Here is a 20,374-nt window from a genome sequence, read left to right as displayed (position 1 = left end):
AAGCCAACAAATACTAGTTAATTTTTGTTTACTTATACACACCAGTTCTTAAACTAAGCGCTTTGAATGGAAGGCCACAGGATCAATAAAATGTGCCAAACTCATCTGGGCGAGGCACCCATTCACTAAAAAAAAAAAACCCACACCATAAACCCTATAATTAATGCTTTCTGTTTTATGTATGCACATTACCTGTACACACACTCACATATAAATTAAGGAAAAACAGGTAATTCAGTTTAGATACTGATACACTAATAATGAGAAAAATTTACACGAAAGCATAGCATATACAAAGATCTCTTACAGGAGAATTACATTAATATCCCTACACTACTTAAAAGACAGACTGGAATTATCAAGGTGCAAACATATTTCAAGACTAAACAGACTTCGATCTGCACTACAGACTTTTCACACTACAACATTTCAAAGTGAGCATGCTACCATGCCTGACTTTAAAGGAAAAATTAAGAGGACTCTTCAGAAACCATGACCCAAACATGGATCACATACAAAAGCAAGCTCCTGATCCTGTGACAGATGCATAAATGTTTTCACAAGCTTTGTCATAATAACAAAACAGCAAGAACATATATAACATTGTTCTTGAATTTGTTTTTGTGGGAGAAGGAAATAGATCCTTAAAAATAAGATAATCTATAAAAACTACTTCAATAGAGTATTGCACCCCTTGATCAATGGAAAACAGAATATATATTTTTGTACAGTTTGTACAGTCATATAATATTGCTAAAACAGAGTATTTTCTCCACAGCATACATAACTGCTAGTCCAACCAACTTCTACTGAAGTCAACAAAAAGGTTATTTTATTTTGAACAGATGCTACGCTTTTTCACATTAAAACATGCAACTTCAGCAGGTGCTGGTATCAGCTTTACACCGAAAATTATCTTTTCTTGTCATTATTATTTCATAAAGTTTGTTTCCTGTCATACAAGCTCATGGCTAATTGATGAGAATAGATATTACAACTCGGGACTGCAAAAAGATTCCATTTATTTAGGATTGCTTGTGTAAGTACTTGTGAAACAAGCTGAATTTGCTTAAACTTCACGTTTTCTTGTATTTTTCATTGTCATTATTAGGATGAAAAATGAACAGCTTAATTTTATTCATATTCAATTGGAGATTTAAGCACATCAATTAAGCCTTCAATTAAAATTACTATCAGCCAATAAAAATAAATACAACTGAAATACAAACGTAAAATGTCCAGGTTAGAAGTTCTGGTTTGTGCAAAAGCTCTGGGAGTCAGACTGACAATGACTGTACCAGCTGGTTTTAAGGTCAGAGCGCTCAGCACACCTTGTCAGTGGAAGCGGCTGTTTCATTCTCAAATCATGGCCCCCAAAAATAAAGTTGCACTGAGTACTTGCACTTAAAAGGGAAGTTCTGCTGTTTGAATCAGGTGATGGAGTAAGAACTGAGCTTTTCAACGAGTACCGCACAGTCCGAGTCATTCTAGTCATCAGCTTACCTGGCTCAAGAAGATAAGGAGCTATGGCATTAGTTACTACGTTCTGTATATGCTTTGTATTGAAAGGCTGGTATAGACTGATCATGGCAATGAGGATTAGAGGACACTTATTCTGTAAGCCTGCACAGTTCAGATAACCTTTGGCTACTGTGAAAGTACCACTTACATCTGTTTAAATTCCCCTAACAATCCTATATATATATATATATATATATTTGAGACTGTTTGTGCAGCTCCAAGGTAACAGACTGATGCAAACTTGTAATTAGCACAAACCCTAGCAGCACAGCCACCAGGAGACTAATTTGGATTTAGAGAGAAGTGCTAGGAAAGTCACAGCACTCACATAGTTAACTCCTTAAAATATCCACACCCTTGTGAACAGAAGACATCCACAAACAACCCCAGCAAACACAGGCATGGAAATTGTTGTATCTCTGAGGTCGGGGAGTAAAAGCAGGAAATACAATAAAGGAAGTTCAGCAATTGAATCTGTTTGAACCTGCTCTTAAATGCAGTTATTAGACGTGAACATTGACACAGCCAAGCTTTTCTGAACTTCAACTGGCATGAAAAATATGTAATTTTCACTTATTCTTGACAACTGTTTAATTGAAATTTGCGTTTTTCCTAGGATATGAGAATGGAAATGTTGTGTGCATTACCATGAGTAAAATAAATGGATGTCAGTATTTAATTCTTCTGGTTGCTCAAGTTCTGAATCATTTTTAAGAATCCACAATAATTGCACTTAATTGTGCCTGACAGCTTCTTTTAAGATACTTTTTTCTTGTTGGGGTAAAGAGAATAGCACACAAAAATCAACTGAACAATAAAGCAAATGCCCTTGAATATACTGAAATTCCAAGAATTCAGGTGAGGTCAGTAAGCATTTTCCTACCAAGAAGTAGTGAAAACAGAAAGGAATGAATCCAGACCCCTCAAATCATCCCAGATACCTGAGGATACAACTTCACAATTTGACCATAAAGGCAAGATGCGGACACAGGCAAGGGCAATGAGAATTAGTGAAAGAGCATTTGGTGCAAGTCAAAACACTGAGGAAATATCCCATAAAAGATAACTGGTCTGTTTCTGAAACATGGCAAGCCAAGTTTCTAATATTATCAGAAGTCATAAGAGAAAAGGAAAAAATTATATGGTCATCTAGACAAAACAAAATCTACAAACCCCAAGCTTCTTTCCCAGCTGTGATAAATCAATCCACAATTAAAGAATATTGAAACGGTCTCTCAAATTGTTTGGAAGAAACTAGGCAACACTATTAAGCAGATCTCAGATTAAGCAGGTAGGTACAGATCTCTTGATAGAGGTGTACAAATATCTACCCAAGAAAATACATCAGTGCTTAAGAGGAGCATGGGCTATGGATTTTAGCTTATTTCCTCAGCATCCATCATGCTACTGGGGTATCAAATGACCTTTCATCAGGTTTTGCAGCCTTTGTGAATAAGTGTATCTTCCTTTTGCAATCAAGCTACATCTGCTGATATTCTGGACTACTTATGATATTTGATTCATCTGGCTTTAACAAATAAATGAACTAGACATGGAAGAATGCAATAATGCTATCATTTTGTGTTGGTAGAAGGTATGGCAGATTCCTTTTATTTCCAGCTTTGATATTGATACCAAAGCAGGAATTCTTGCTACATAAACAAAACATTTAAACTTACTCTAGTTGAGTTTACACCTAGTTATTAAAGCAGAGGCACTAGCTCAGTGTGTACCACACTTAAGGATCTTTAGAAGAAAACATGAAAAATAAAGAAATTAGACCTACTGAGTATTTTTTACATTACAAACCAATGGAGCAAATAGCAACAAAGCAGTCAGTAAAAAAAGCTGCATCTCTAATGCTCCGTCTAAAAACTTATGTTTCATCATAAACAGACCATGAAAAGAGAATAAGCAAGCCAGAGGAGCAGCATACATAACTCTGAATATTTATTTGGTTTGATATTCTTTTGGAAAGCATACCATTTCAGATTGCTACAAATTCAGAATAGCTTCTTAAAGCTAAGAGATATTCTGCTGCATGAGATATTTCAAGTATATTAAACGCAGTTTTCTAAAATAGCTTCTCCAAGAATAAGAACCCAATGAATATATATAATAAATACAGAAGTCACTAACTCTTTAGAAGTTCTAAAACCCTCCAGCACATTCTTTGGTGTGTGCGGGGGGGGGGGGGGGGGGGGGGGAAAGTCTGTGTATTTTATATATACACACTCCCCCTCAATAAAGAAAATATTATGAAATTCAACATAAGCCTTACAATCCAGAAAGCTCTATATCTATCAATTGAGAATGCTTTGTTCTGTACATCTTATAGAAGGCTGCCCGTTTCTACCTAGTTAATTAGGTGCAATTATTCATAAGTAGTTCCTTGTATAATTCTTGATAGTCTAAAGAATTTATACAGGATATTTATGTCTCCCATGGAACATAAACTAAATTACTTACCTTTCTTCCTGCTAAAAGCACGATTCATGTTGAAAAATCTATCCGGTCAACGATGTTTCAGGGTTTGGGTTTTTTTTCCCCCCACTTTAACCTGCAGAACACCACACATAAGAAAACAGAAAAGTCCATTATTATATTTGAAGTTAGCCCACTGTCTTCATATTAAAGACAATGCAAATGATTTTAAAAATTCTGAAATAATTCAGAGAAATAAAAGGGAGATGTGCTTTGCTAAGGAAGAAATTACAGAATTGAGAGGATTTATGTTCCAATGCCCAGTGGTACTTAATACAGAAAGACATTTTAAAGCTTTCTGTGAAGCTCTTCTCACTGAGATTTCAGAGACACAGAGCAGATGGTGTTATACGGACAAATACTACACATAAATAGGTTGGAAAGAAAGCTTGAAAATGAATGCTAACTACAAGTCTCCATAAAAACATTCAGTTCACATTTGCACTGCCCTGTTTTGTGTCATTTAGGCTGTCAGATTATTTCAAGCTATGCTTTCATCTTCTTGTGGGCTTGACACTGAAAAAAACAAAAAAAAATTTAAAAAAATCACAATATAAAGACTCCTCTTCACCCATGGATTCAATACTGAAAAAATTGGCTTCTATCAGTGCAACTACCTCCTTGCTCTGATTACATCAGACTGTACAGTAATTTCTGTATTTTCTTCACTTAAAAACACCGATACTCTCTTAAATTCTTACCTTCATTTTTGACTCACAATATTATTTTAGAATTTTATTCGTTACCAACATTTTGCAACCAAAAAAATAAAAATCCAACATATCCAACATTGTTCAAACCCATCCCATTTTGTAATATAGAGATTTTTCTTTTTCAACCATATGTAAAGATATTCCCACCACTTCTTTCCATTCTGTTCAGATCTTCCAGCAAAAAGCTGCACCAGTGCCCTTCTTTCTCTGCTTTCATAGCAGTCCAGTCAAAGGAGAAAAAAAGGGGGGAGGGGATTAAAAAAAGAAAAAAAAAAAAGAAAAAAAAATCAAAGCACTTGCTATCAGATTATCTTTGAAATCAGTTAGGACATTACGCTTGCTTTGAATAAAAACAAAAGTTAACCCCCTATTTCAAATAAAGATGACTGACAAATTCATTTAAGATACTTTATGGAGCTCATGGACACTTTTTGTGGTGCTTGCCCCTCTTTTTCAAATCATTAAGTTCAATACCAATTAAAACAATTATATCCCAATTTCCATGTAGACAGTCGATATTCTTCAGATTAGAACACGTGGGTAATTACAGCTAAAACACACCTCCATTTTATTTTCAAATAATCACTGATGTGGCAGGACTTCTATTCCATACAATCCTGTAAGAATGAAGGAATAATCCCTGTTTACCTAAACCACAGTGTAATACCCTAGATGTGCAACCAACCAACATTTGCTCTTTAAAGTACACATACCAGATCATTTGTGTTTTACAGATTTTACTGAGTATTTAGAAAGGGAGGATGAAATGAAATAAGCAAAGGTAGCAGGATATACTTTCCATCTAGTTGTCTTGGTACAAAGTTGAGAAACAACACATTTGGTACACTACACAGTAGTTCTTAACAGCAAAACTGCAGAAGCCTTACATACACCCACAACTGTTCCCACTGGCCGCCTTCACTATCAGCAGTGTTACACAGAAAGCTGCGGATACACAGAGGTCAGCGAAGCCAGCAAACACCTGTAAGGGCTCTGAAGTCCTAGAAATGATTTCAGCAGCAGCAGTGGAATGGGCAATGGCGTTACTGGAGTAATTCCAGTAAGTAAGAGCTCACCCCTGAGGGAGTTTCACCACAAGCTGCTAACATGCAAGTAGTTGTCTTTGCAGAGAAGGAACAGAGTAGGGCTTTCAACAGTGTACATGATGACAATCAATTCAGTTTAAATCAAGTAACAAGCCATGAAGAACATCAGAATTTCAGCTTTTCAAGCAAGTGACAAATGCGTTGAGCTTAGAGGTTTACTTTCACAGGGAACACAGGCAGCCTAGTATATATGCTTAGGGTATATAAGCAATGGCAGAACTTTGTTCAGGGTGTTCACCTTGTTCATGAACCATTATAGTCAGTGAAGAAAGCAGTTTTGAGTAAAAAGAGTATGCTTTCCCTCTTATATACCTCTGGCAGTTGTCTTCCACAGCACTAGACCAATCACTTCAGTTCTTCTCCATGATGGGATCATAGCATCTCCTTTTTCAGAACCCCCTTTTTTTTTTTTTTTTTTTAAATTGTGTATTCCTGTCCTCATCCAAGAGTCTACTAAGTAACATATTTGAGATGGCTTACTGAGTATAGGATCTCCTAAATAGAGACTACGCATGCACATCGTGAGGCTGTCAGCTGGCCATATTGCTAGAGATCACCATTCAAGTGTTTTGTTTGAAACAGAGCGTAACTAAGTATTTTAACTGTTATACCTGGCATAAGCATTAACTATTAAAAGGTTGCATATATTTGCCCAGCAAATGTGCTGAGATGCAATTAAGTTCTTAATTGTTGCTTTTTTTTTTTTTTTTCAAAAATTGGGAAATATGTTTTTTCCTCATGAACAAGGACATATTACCATTAAAGTAATCTATACTAATAAAAGCCAAAATTTATTGATTACTTACCTAAAAATGGACAGTATTTTGCCAAAATTCGTAATTCCAATTCCAACAAAACATCAATAGAAGAAAATATGGAAATAGCTTAGGCAACAACTACTATTAAAACACTTAATCAGTGTACTTCCACTTATCACAGAAAATGTTATTAAACAGGGAAAGAAACACAATTAGCTACATGTAACTGCTTTTACAATTCCCTCAAACTCTAATATGAACTTCATCAACCTCTCAGATGCAGAAAAAGCAGATGGTTAAATGTCCCATAAAATTTTGCTATTAAAAAACCCCAAACAAACACCACAGGGCTGATTTCAAACTCCTCAGCTGGGTTTGGGGCAAGAGGGTGATATCAGACTGTCATAAGCAGCACTGGTAAATTTTTGAACAGGAGAAGAGCAAAGTTATGGTTAGATGTATCTGTGATATCTCTGCCTACACTATTCAAACAGATAAACAAAGAAAACTATTAGGAGCAAGCAAGCTGTTCTCTGATCATGGATGCTAGACAGGTTTTCTGGTAGAATATGATTTTGTTTCTGACAACGCCCAACACACAAAGCCACTGGAAGAAACTGAGTTGCAGAACAGTCTGTTAAAAGCTTGTAATGAAGTCAAAAGGAAGGTAAGTCAGAAAATCCCATTATGGTACAGGGAGCCCTGTGCAGAAGGGGAGAGTCCTTCCTCTGAAACCACTTGTTTAGAAAGGGTAAAGCGGTTGTAACAATCCAAGGCATTAAGGAACAGGAATGTGGACCAAATAATTCATTACTCATCACTTAGGAAGACACACCTATGTAAAGAATGTTTCTCCACCTTACTCCTAGGAGTTTTCTTTAGCTTTGTTCAGAAACCAAACCCTACTAGGAAATACAAACCTGAATATGATTTCACAAGATGGCTAATTGACAAAATATGAAAAGTTCTGACAGGTATAAACTAGGGAAATTTTGGGTTATATCAAGTTATTTCTTTTGAGGCACAGGGAAAAGAGAGACAGAAAGAAAAGAGAGAGAAGAGGCTTAGAAAATAATTTTATTAAACTAACAATAATAGAAATATAAGTAAAAACCAAACATCCTGGGCAGAGGACACACATGACATTGTCAGTCTGAACAGCAACATGGGCATGTGGCATGGGAAGTTGAGTATTTAAGCTGCCATATCAAATTTTAAACAGTAACAGTGGAAAGCAAACACCTTCATCTCCTTTTCCCTTTGTCTTCACTGTTATTAACCCCTTACTTTTCATGGCAAGGTGCTTCTCACAGTGAGGAGGAAACTGCAAAATGGCAGGGGGTGCAAGGAAACTAGTGGATTTGGTGACTGCAGTGTTTGCAGGCTGTTGGACTGGTGAGTGCAAGGGTTGTAAAATTTGAAGCTCAGATTGTCACCTCCGTAATTACTTTTTAACACTAGCAATAATGGTTGCTGTCTTCTATGCTTTATGCAGCAAAGGAAGCCGAACAAAGGAAGCGGCGTGGCAGTCTTCCAGCCTCCAGCACAAGCAACCACAGTCCTCCCCGGCTGCTGAAACACCACCGAAGCTTCCACACAGACATCTTTAAATGCCTGCGGGCTCCTTCATAAATGCTGTGTTTTGATATGTTTTCTAAATTTAGATCTGTGTCAGACAAGCCAAGAGAGGGGGTACTTAAGAAGGGGATGAAACAAACCACCAGTGTAATGGCCTCATTTGTTTTTTATTTCCTCTTAAAAATTGGGCATTCCTCAGGATTTATTTGGTGTTCCCTCCCCAGACAGTCCCTTTGAATGGCACAGGCTATAACAATTATCTGGGCTGAACCTTTTTTTTTGTGTACCTCTCTTTCATTCCACAAATAACTCCTCCAACAAAACCTCTGTAAAACCCCCAACTTGCACCCATCAACTCCCTTAAAAAAAAGTCAAATCTCCCTTCCCTCTCAAACACACACAGTTTCCATACAAAGCCAAATTTAGCTTCAGAAGACCTGAAGATTCAGCCTCTTTCCCCTCTCAGACCTCAGCCTTTCAAAGCATATTGGATAACATTTCTTAAAGAATGAAGCACAAAATGTCTTAAACCCTGTTTTCAAAAGAGCTGCAGCACACAGGAATGTGTGATTCATTGACTTGCAATGAAACAGGCTTAGAAAGCTACTTCTGAAGGTAAGATGAGAAACTTTGGAATATTGTAACAGCTTTAAAATTCTCTTTCTGAGCTAGAGCAAAACACCATGAAAATATTGTCCTGATATGACATGTGACATAATGAAGGAAAAAATTATAATAGTAAAAGACTATTTTGACTATATGAAGTGATACACAAAAACAAATGAATATCATATCACGATGTACTTCCCCTCCTTTTGTATGACAAGTAACTGAAACACTAACTTGCCACAACCCTTTCTCCTCTGAAACAGTAAAACCGTAAGAAAAAGATGTTGACAAGTCAATGAACAAAATTCAGTGCAGACCCTGAACCTACAGTCACATGCAGTCTTTCGTAATGTTTGGGAAGCAAGAAGTTCCATTCACGGTTATGAAATTATTTGTGTCCTTTACATTTATAAGTGATAACACAATAGTCTATAGGACTATAAGCAACGACAGCATTTAAATGAAATTTAGCACTATAAAAACTTGCAGGAATAATCTCTCTTCCTTAAAAACAGCACAGCTCTATGGTCTTCACCAAAATTGACAACTTTCTGCCAACTGAAGTTCTTAGCCTGTGCTTGAGCTTTATAATTGCACAGAAGTACAAATGGAATATAAAGGAGAGCATTAAGTTACTGGAAAGCTTTACTTTAAAAGTTTTATTAATCTCAGTATTTTCAAAAACATTCATTAGCCAGAATCAAGTGGTAGGCATACTTTCTGTCTGGAGGGAAATCTGTACAAGTCCAAGGTTAACTCTTGTAATTTTTCGCATCTGTAGAGTAGGGGGTGAAGTGGTCAAGAATTGGTCTTTTAATGCTCTCATTTCCCCACTACCAAAGTATACCTTGCTGTCGAGGTGATGATATTCTCACTGGGGCTGAGCTCAAACAACAACTCTGGTGCTGGGCCTAGAGCTTGCAGCGAGGGAGGCATGAGAGTGAAGTGACCAGAGGCGTCACCAGGGCTCACCGAGTATGAGTGAAGAGAAGACAGAACTGGTCTGGCAAATACCAAAACAGCTGGACACCACAGCCTTAAAATACACCTCACCTTCCAGTACACTCACTCTCCTTCTGTGAAAGATGTGGGCAGGCACACCGTAATCTAAGGGCTAAAAACATTCCCCCAGTCTGACAGAGATCACAGCCCTTGTTCTCCCCAAGCTCCTGATACCAGCTGGAAGGTACAGAAGAATCACACAAGCACTATTTTTTTTTCCCTCTCTCAACCAAGTATAAGCCTACTACCATTGTGACAAGTGTTTTTTCCCCCCACAGCAAGAAGTCTTTCAGACCACAGGTAAAGCATTTCTCATATCGTAGATCTGTCAAAGTTAGAGGAGTATTCACAGAAGCTCTGAGGACAAGCAGACAGTAGTGTTTTGCTATAAATATCAACATCAAAACAGAGGCCAGGAACCAGAAAATCTACAGGAAAGTCATGCATTTCATACCACTTTCCAAAAAGTTTGGGTAGTCGCTTTTTACTCTCCCATTTCCTAAAAATAACCTGCTCCTTTCTATAGGAAAAAGGAAAATTCGTATGAGTAACAGGTGACAAGGTGATATCACTGAGACATCTGACAGCAAAATCAACCCCTTAGGCAAAGTTACTACCAACTTTTGTTTTACAACAACAAGAAATATCAACATCAAGAAATATAACAAGAATAAATTTCACTATTAAAGTAGAACTCTGAAGAAAATGTGTTTAAAACTGCTGCAAGCACCAATAAATCCTCAGACAAGCTGCTAACGGCACAATCGTAAGTAAAAACAGAGAAATACAAAATTCACTTGTTTCACAAAAGCAGTTCTCTAGATCTGGCTTTTACAGGATTAGCAAAGATTTAAAAAATATTGCATTTTTCAGCATATTTTTTGTAAACAATTATTTTGTATTATGCTTATGAATCATTATGCTGATATGTATTAGTAGAGTACATTACTCACAGAATGAACTAAAGTTTATACTGTACAAATAAAAGGAGTGATTTTTAAAAACAGGAATATTCCCTTCTTCCCAAACTTGTTACATTTTGCAAGAAAAATTGATACTCTTAATTTTGTTCACTATGATAGAATAATCATAACAAGATACAAGAGAAGTGTCCGTTTTCCTCACATCCACAGGCATCGGTGTCTAGTGAAACACGGTGAAGGATTTCAGTTGTGTCAGCCTAATGTTTTTCTCTGGTGTACAAGAACTTACAAACGTCAGATGCTTAGAGCCAGTAGAAAGGCTTTATACATGTTCTCTCTCAAAGAACTCAGGCACTTACATCTGCATCCAAAAGACAGACAGATGGCAAACATCTTGCTCACTTGCAGGCAAGAAGGTCTGTATTTGACATCCCATTAGCCATTTGATCATCTAGATGGAATCTGAACGTTTTTGCCTGTCCCACCACTTTCAGCTGGATGATGGAGAGCTTGGGGAGCTTTGTTAGTGTTTTAACAGCAACGGACTGGGATTCAGCAATGGGGTCCACTATGAAGAGGTAAACATAGAACAGCTCTTAAAAATAAAACAGTTCTGGTAGAAGGGATACTGGACACTTGAGCTTTTTGACTCGCAGTACGAGTAATTCTCCAAAACTTTAGACAGAGTCCTTGCTTGAATGGATATGTACCATTAAAAGGAAAGATATGTCCTGACACTGAATACAGTTACTTCTATGTTGGCATCATCCTTTCTCCTCTGGAAGAGCTGATTGCTCCATACACTATCTAGAGAAGCTATTTATTTAATTACTAGCAATTCAAACCCTCCATTGTATTTTCTTTGGGCAGGGGGTGGGAGGTGGGGAGAAAAAAAGCAGCATTTGAAATCTTCGGGTTTCCAAACAATAGCAAATTCTTGTTAACTTTCTGAAATTTTTAAGGTTATATTTATTGTATTAATTGCATTTTCACAATCATGTTGTAAGAAGTGCCACTGACAGAAACAGCAGAGATGGAAAGACTCATTAGGTATTCTAAAGGTAATCCCCCAATAAAGCACAACAATTTTAGAAATCACTTCGTTTAGTTCCGCTTACAATGAAAAGCTCATCATATTTAGCAGATTCATTGTAGAGGTACAACAGCTTAACAAAAGGTACCATTTTACTACTCTACCAAAGTATATTTGGCCAAACTTGAAAAATGCATTAGACATACCATTGAGCACACATGCTCAACAGGTTCCATAAGACCCTCTACGTGCTTCCCTCAACGTGCATTAAACTTAATTGAAGTTCAAAAGCTGATTACTGATATTCAAAGATGATTAAGGGAAGAGAAAAACCCAGATGTCTGTTTAGACAGAGGCAACCAGAAAATTTCTGGATAGGTACCAGGCAACAACCAGCAAGAGAAGAGTGAGGAGAAATGTGCCTGCATCTCCACCCCCCCATCCCTGTATTATCTTTGCTCCTGTACAGACTTCGCAGTACACACTAGCTGTTTTCTCTGCTGCAGTCCTCTCTCCAGGAGGTCAACACGCTTGCTCCAATTTATTATAAACGCAAAATGACAGAAATAATCACCCTTTCTCAAAGAGCACTGAACTATGACACTACAAATGGTTTTGTAACTCTCTGAAGTCATACTTTGGGGTTTTTTATAAATTGTAAAAGCTTTTTTGTTTTTTTTTTGTTGTTTGTTTGTTGTTGGTTTTTTGGTTTGGGTTTTTTTTTTTTAGTGTAAAAGATCAATACAAAATTAACAGAGATTGTCATCTTATGGAAATGTACATGCTAAAAAAAGTACATGCTAAAAAGTTATGTCAAAAGGAGGAAAAAGAAAAAGATTATATCATCATTTAAACCTATTTATCTGCAGGACTTCAAGTCCATACTTCTACATCTTAATTAATTTGGGGACCCTTGTTCCACAATTCTCCCTCAAAGGAGAACCGGAACCCTGTACAAATTCTAGGCGTACAGACTGCTATGCAGAGTGTATATATACCTGCTTTCTTATCTTTTACAGTCCAATTCCTATGATCACTTCCCTACCAGTGCTAAAAGTCACATCTTGGAAAAAAAAACAAAAAACCACTGCCATACAAATTTCTAACAACTGATTTTCTCATAGCCAATTTATTAACATATTACATACTTCTGAAACAATAACATACAGGTGTCATTCATTTAACAAAAGGTAAAAAAGTGTCATTCACTTCACAAAGACTTTTAAAATCCATGATATCGAACACAATCCCTTACTAATAAAGTCAACAGATTTTTCATTAACGTTAATATATTCAAAATCTTTGCTTTAATTGGTTAGCCTCAAGGACAGCATTAAGTTGTATTTATACAGATGAGACTGGCTTTATTAAGTGATTGCAACAGTTTTCAAAATTGAGAAAAGTTGGCAATATCTATTTTGTCAGTTCTAGTAAATCAATCTCAGAGTATCTTGAAGACTAGATTATACTGGTTTTTAGGCGTTATCATATTACATTCCTTTAGCTTATCTTCTTTAGCCCTTCTGAATACATTCTGAATAATCCCAGCATTTTGACAAGGACGTGATATGAAGTTAAAAGCATAGATACGAAACTGACAAAATAATATTTACGACAAATTTATCTCCTCATCTCTGTCTTGTAGATCAGGAATGTGTTCCAGTAGTTCATGATAACGTGTATTGAGGAGAAACACGTTGGTTTTCCACACTATTATGGTTATTATGAATCTTATTTCAAGATTTTGGTAAGTGATCCATCCTAGAGTAATTTAGTGGAAATTACTAAGATATAGACTATTACATAATAGAATTTCCAAACTAGCAAGACAAATTTCCTCAGTTTTTCTGGATAGGAATGCTCTGTATCTTTTAACACAGTTGGGACTAAGGAGAATGTGTAAGTTTTTAAAAGCATGATAGATCAACAAGTTGAGACTCAAACATTCATCGCATCACACACAGAATGGTACTGGCTACTTGCGACGGGGAAGACATGATTCCAGTCCCTGCTCCAATTAACTTCCATGTAGTTGAAATATGCTGTGAGTCCAACATGATGTTCACAGTTTGTTCAACTGTGATAGTCTTGGCTGGGGTAGAGTTAATTTTCTTCATAGAAGCTAGTATGGGGCTATGTTTTGGATTTGTGCTGGAAAGTGTTGATAATAAAGAGATCTTTTTGTTATTGCTGAGCAGTGCTTACACAGAGTCAAGGCCTTTTCTGCTGCTCACCCCACCCCACCAGAGAGTAGGCTGGGGGTGCACAAGAAGCTGGGAGAGGACACAGCTGGGGCAGCTGATCCCAGCTGACCAAAGGGATATTCCATAGCATATGACATCATGCTCAGCATATAAAGCTGGAGGAAGCAGAAGGAAGGAGGGGACCTTTGGAGTGATAGCATTTGTCTTCCCAAGTAACTGTTACACGTGATGGAGCCCTGCTTTCCTGGAGATGGCTGAATACCTGCCTGCCAATGGGAAGTAACGAATGAATTCTTTGTTTTGCTTTGGTTGCATGCACGGCTTTTGCTTTACTTATTAAACTGTCTTTATCTCAACCCACGAGTTTTCTCACTTTCACTCTTCTGATTCTCTCCCCTATCCCATTGTGGGGGAGTGAGCGAGCAGTTGTGTGGTGCTCAGTTGCTGGCTGGCGTTAAACCACGACAAACTGTCCATAGAAAAGCCCTCAGTGAGGCGTATCCAATATCTGGGGATGAAAGAGTGTCTTCTGTCCTTTACAAGCATATGATACTTAGACAATGATCCTTAAACCCCTATGCATAGCAACTCACTCCCCAGGTATACACCATTCTGTGCTGAACCCCCAGAACCAGAGGAGAGAAATAAATATAGGTCATCCTCCTAAGCATACGAAGAAAATTCGGACAAGTGCTAACAGCAGATTCAGTGACTGATCCCATAACCAAACTACTGGATGTAAAAGGAGCGGGATGTAAAAAGTAGATACCACCACCTGCCATGTTTTCAAAGAAAGCAGTTTTTAGGCTTTTCTCTTGAAAACTGGGGGAGAGGAAAAAAAAAAGAAAAAAAAGAAAAACCCAAACTTCAAAAGAACAGTGTTTAAAAACTGGAAACGGACACCTGCCTGAAAGTTTACTATTGAATGGCTTAAATGCCTATGCCAGGCATTTATTTTCCCTTTCTTTCTATACAGATCTTAGCTACCAATTCTGGTCTATGGCTTTGGGTACAGTGACTACATTCATAAACACTGAAGCAAAACCACGAGAGTTTCACAGCACCTCAGTTCTTTCAGAAATTTAAGCTTTGCTACCAAGGTTTCAAGAACTCAGTGTATGGATTCACAGTGTATCAAATATGACCCCATTTAAACCAGATTTTCAAATATATTCATGCAGCTGAAGACTGCAAGTTAATTGCACTTAAACTATATTCACACATTTAACATCTGTCCCTACCAGTCAGCTCCAAGCATCTGAATATCCAGTGCTGACTTCCTTGGAAAGCACAGCTCTCAGGGGCTACCAGCTGTCCTCCTGTGTGAGGCGCAAAACTCCACCAGCATGCACATACTCTTTCATGAGATCATTGTAACATGTATTCATAGAGAATCTTCTCCTAGGTAGTTATCACCAGACACTATTTTGAGAGAAGAAAACCATAGAAAACCACAGAACATGAAATGACTCTCTACTACACTTGAGAAAATGCTGCTTTCAGAAACCAAACACAGGAGCCAGTTGGTGAAACAAAATTGTAACCGTCAATATAAATCTGCACCCTATATTCAAATGTTACACCAAACTACATGCTACTCTCTCCTCCTCCTTCCCCCAACAACATTCATTGACATTGCCCATTTTATGAATCACGCATAACTATTCAGACTACTTAAGTTACTTCCAGGACAATTACATACAAAAAATACTGGTAGTCACTAATCAAAATTAAATTACTCAATGTTTTGAATTCATATACAAACACAACTTCACAAACACTTCTTGAATATTGCTTTTCCAAAACACTTTAATGGTGTTACACAATCAAAGAATCAACTATACAAGAGAGAGCTGAGCATCTCTACTGGTCTTTATGTATTTCGCAGAAGTTCATTTCAAAAGAAATAGCTAGGAGTACTGAAAAACAACAAACTTGTGTGAAATTACAATCTTAAACAGTCTTGCTTCTACTGCAGTTTTCAAGTTTTGTAAAAAAAAAAAAAGAGCACAAAGGTAATAATTGAGAAATGCAGCAACATATGAAAATTTCTGTAACAGGGAACAGTCATTACAGCCCAGTGCTATAAAAATCCTGCTCAGAAACACACCACATCTTTAGCTACAGTTTTCTGCAGTTTTTCAAAACCCATTCTGTTTTAATGGAAAACTTATGCAAGAAGACTCAGGCAAAGCTCATTCTTTGGAAATGACGTGAATATATATGTACATGCATAGATGTGCGCTCTAAACTGGCTCACTGATGGCATGCAGACAAAAAGGACTGCTACTGAATTCTTACAAACATCTTTGATGCTGCCTTTAAAAACAAAAAAAATTCAAGTAGCTGTTGGAGAACAACAGCATGTGGGTCACTCTTGAGAAAAACTGTACTTCTCAAAGAAAGAAATCAGTATTTCAACAACAGTGATGTAAACCACAACACAAATTTCTTTATACATAAGAAAAAAATACGAAGAAAAAATAGTTCCGTTATGGTTGGGGGGGGCAGAGATGAAAAACAAAATTACTTATTAGCAGTTACCTTGAAAACTGAAAGCATAAAGCATTATTTCAGCTAGGAGACAAAATTACGTGTGGAATTACTTACATGCATTGATAAGCTGAAAAGGAACTGAAGAGGAAGTATTGTTGTAAGCTGGGAGTAATGGAGACATTAAGTACTACAGTGTATTTGTGGACAGAAGTTCCCAATCACTCTGCCAAACCTCTACGCTCCTTTTTCTTCACTTTATTTATGACTGTGAGCAAAACTCAAACTTTATGACTGACTGCGCAAAATTAGTCTCACCTTTCTATTTCATCCAAGAATGTGTCTCTCTGCTAACTGGATTTTCAAAAGCACACCTTGCTGGTCACAAGTCAGTGATACTTTTCAAAAAAGGTTTAGTTCTGTGTGTTGAGCCTTCCAGAAACTGTCCTTTATCATAACCAGACTCTGATTTCTTAAAGAAAGCACAAGAAGTATTAATACCACCAATGTTTTAAAACTCCATTAAAATCAGAAGCAACAAGAGCATAACTACTATAGGAGCCAAATTAAAATATTCTTCACGCTTTGTGGCTCCTTCAGAAGAAGAATATTGCTGAAACTCACAGTATAAGAATTCTTTTCAAGTAATAAAACCTCAACATGCTGCCACTGAAATCTAAATGGCTTTAACACCCAAACTAGAGTCTACACCAGTTAGTAGCTATTAGCTTTTAAAATGTCGTTGGAATCAAGCCAATGGGAAACAAAATGTATTTTGCAGTCTTAATTTACAATACATATACATAACCAAACAGCAAGACTTAATAAGCAGCCAGAAGGAAAAATGTGATTTGAAAGTAATCTAAACTAAAACAAATGAACCTACCCCTGAATTTCCTTCAAATTCTCTGGAGAGTTTCATAAGCCACCTCCATGCCCCCTTCCCCAGGGGAAAAAAAATATAAATAAGTCAGAACTAATAAGCAAAATTATTATTTCTTTTTTGTGTGCCAAAGTAATGCTGGAGCTAAAACTGGTATAACAAAAGAAGGTAGTTGCTTGTTAATACTGGGGAAGCTGCTTCCTCTCCCATAATGCTACTTAGCGTTTATGAAATCTTTCAACAAAGGATGTAGAAGCACCCATTGACATTAAGTAAAGTTTACAAGTACTCCTAGGAGATTATTATCATTCCATCTTGTAGATGCATAAATTAAGCCAGAGAGACAATACATGGCCGCCCAACATCACTGAAAGAATTTGACAGCTGCAGTAAAACCCAGGACTTCTGAGTTTCACTGCTTAAGGATTTCTCTAAACTGAAGATATTTTCTAGCAGTTATTCAGCACATTAAAATGAAGATATTTTCTTGAAAAATTTTTACAGCAAGCTTAATAGTTCCTCTTTAATTTACAGGGAGCATAACATTGCTACAGAACCACAATATAACTTTTCAAACAGAAAAACTCACTGGTATTTCATTAACTGATAGCTAAGTGGACGTTTCAAAGCAGAAAGGAATAAAAAAGTGGAACTACAAACATGACAGGGTGCCAACTTTCACAAATTTTATGGCCCCATTCCTCATGTTATGACCAATAACACAGCTAAGATCAACAAAAGGGGATGGATAACACCCCTACCTGTTCCCCCACTCTCCCAAGGTAAGGATTACTGTGCCCATGGTAATACTGTGAGTCACTAACTTTGTACACATTCGTGGCACTCACCATGGATTCCAGGGAAGCTCTACAGTGAGCCCACTCTCCTCACTATGCTTTTGGGATCCTTCACAGCAGTAGGTATTCTGTCTTTCAAATGGTCCTAGCTGGCCATCCAAGCTTAATAAATCCTTTTGATATTGTTGGCATCTCATGCATCTTGCTGTTGCTCTGATGAATATAGGATAGTTCACTTGAGCAAGTTCTTTGCCAAATTATACTCTTACTTTTCATTTAAGTAATCTATATCCAAGGAGTTTCTCCTTTCAAGTGCCTGGAATAAAAGGGGGAGAAATTCACCACCACACCTTGAATTCTGCTCAACTATCTGATTTAGGAAATAATCATACACTTACCATACTATTTTCTTCAGCTATTTGTTGCTATTTGCATTCAGTATAGTGACTTCAGGTTATTTGTCTTTTTATTGCTATTTCATGATACTAAGGGGAGATCTTGTCTTCAGATACTTTGCCACTATATTATTTAAAATGTTTGCAGTCTTAAGATGTTGCAGGACTGGTCTAAATGCCTGGTACAAATAAAGGTCTGCACTGTTACATAGCTTCCCACCAAAAGGATAGTATTTGCTTTTCACGTTTTGGTTTTTGTTTTGTTTTGTTTTGTTTTTGTTCCCCCCCCCCCCCCCCCCCTTTCTGGTTAAAGCAAAAGGGAAAAAATGCACACAAAACCAGTAAAACTTTCCTATGCATCTTCCCTAGGGTGGTCTGCATGAGGTAAGCATTTTTGCCATGAATTCTCATCCACATATCACTTTCAACTCTACCCCACAACTCACATTAAAGAGATCTGATTTTTTTTTTTAATACATCTGCATTCTGGCATTTTGTCCACAGTCTCCAGCACTGAATAGATTCATTCACGTGAAACCAAATCTTTGCTTTGCTCAGGGTGATGAACAACCTCACTTGTGACATTTACATCTATTGATTTGCCTGTTTTGTGACTACTCCCTTACAATGTGTTGATCAAAGTTATTAAATTGGTAGTTCACTCCATTAGAAGATCTGCACTTTTCATCCCAAAGTCAAAATGATTTTTTTTTTTTACCCAAAGAACCACCCTTTGATACTTCTTTTTACTTATCTGTATTGTACCAGTTTCAAAATGGTACTTTTTCTAGACTCAAAAAGTCAGTAATCAGATTGTATAGAATTTCATCAGGGATAAATGGAAAGTTGCTAGCCAACATTGCTATCTTACCCCTGTCAAAAAAGTCAATTTTGAGAATTAGCTTTATTCAATAGACTACAAGCCATCAGAGAACTCTGCATCTTCCTCTTCAGCAAGGATTAATAAGCTGCATTTCTGCTGTTGAAAAGATACCTACCCTGTAGCACCAAAATTTGAGTACAAAATATCACTGTAAAGGCCAAGAACATAGCTCAAATGCTTTGCGATATCCACCACTAAACTCTATGTTAGACTTTAGCACAGTCCAAGTTGTATGACAATACAATTTTGTGATATTTCCAAGCACAAAGTCAGCTTTATCACATTATCAGTCTGGAGTATTTTTAGGAGCAACGAGATCCACAACTCCCCAAACCAAAGAAATAAAGAAATAGAAACTTGCCTTTAAATTTGCCTTTTTTTAAGTCATGCAGCCAAGTTGAAACACTAACAAATTACTACCTTCACTCAAGGTTAAAATACTGTGTTTTATTTTGTACTTGTCATGAGCCATATCTGCACAATTAACAGGGCTTATCTGATTAACAGAAATTCACTAAACTGCAGTAATTCATTTGTCTAAGCTCAATGGCAATTGAATTACTAGGAAATCACCTCGCTTGGCTATCTGTTCTTCTTAAATATCCATATAGCTGCCATTATCATAGTATTTGACACCTTCTTTAATCACATAATAAGGGCTTGACAACTTCATAGGTCAGAGTTACATTTTATAGATGGGAGAGCAAAGATACAGAACCTGATACTCAGGAGAACACACTTCTCCCACCATTTGGCAGTAAAGGATAGAACACACTGGAGAGACCATATTTAAAAGCATATATTAAAAAAAATGCACAGAATCAGGTGCTGGGAACCAGAGACCTGGAAACATGCTCAGTGTTTTGTAGAGAACACCCACAAAGTAAAACAATCAGAGGCGTAGAAGAATACTCAGATGCAAGTTTTAATTTTGAACAACTCGGCAGAAGGGAGGAATAAACTAAAAGTCTTAAGACTGGCAGTTTTAGCTG

At 37.0% G+C, this 20,374-nt stretch overlaps 1 protein-coding gene across 5 annotated transcripts in view; it reads right to left on the bottom strand.

The window, feature by feature from the left end:
* GULP1 (GULP PTB domain containing engulfment adaptor 1) overlaps nucleotides 1–20,374 on the bottom strand; it is a 163,023-nt gene that overhangs the window by 80,423 nt on the left and 62,226 nt on the right. For 4 of the 5 annotated variants that reach the window (XM_087732540.1, XM_087732538.1, XM_087732541.1 and 1 more), the window contains one exon: nucleotides 3,991–4,081. In XM_087732540.1, coding sequence (XP_087588666.1) covers nucleotides 3,991–4,018 — 28 coding nt within the window. In that variant the 5' untranslated portion in view covers nucleotides 4,019–4,081. Of the gene's footprint in view, nucleotides 1–3,990; nucleotides 4,082–18,155; nucleotides 18,421–20,374 lie in introns of all 5 variants that reach the window. The other variant, XM_087732539.1, reaches the window with a different exon arrangement.

This window comes from Nipponia nippon, unplaced genomic scaffold (genome assembly GCF_047370975.1).
Source record: "Nipponia nippon isolate SJK-2023a ecotype South Korea unplaced genomic scaffold, ASM4737097v1 scaffold_5, whole genome shotgun sequence".
NCBI classification, from domain to species: Eukaryota; Metazoa; Chordata; class Aves; order Pelecaniformes; family Threskiornithidae; genus Nipponia; species Nipponia nippon.
The sequence above is the reverse complement of the archived record's forward strand: the minus strand, read 5'-3'. Positions and strand labels throughout refer to the sequence as shown.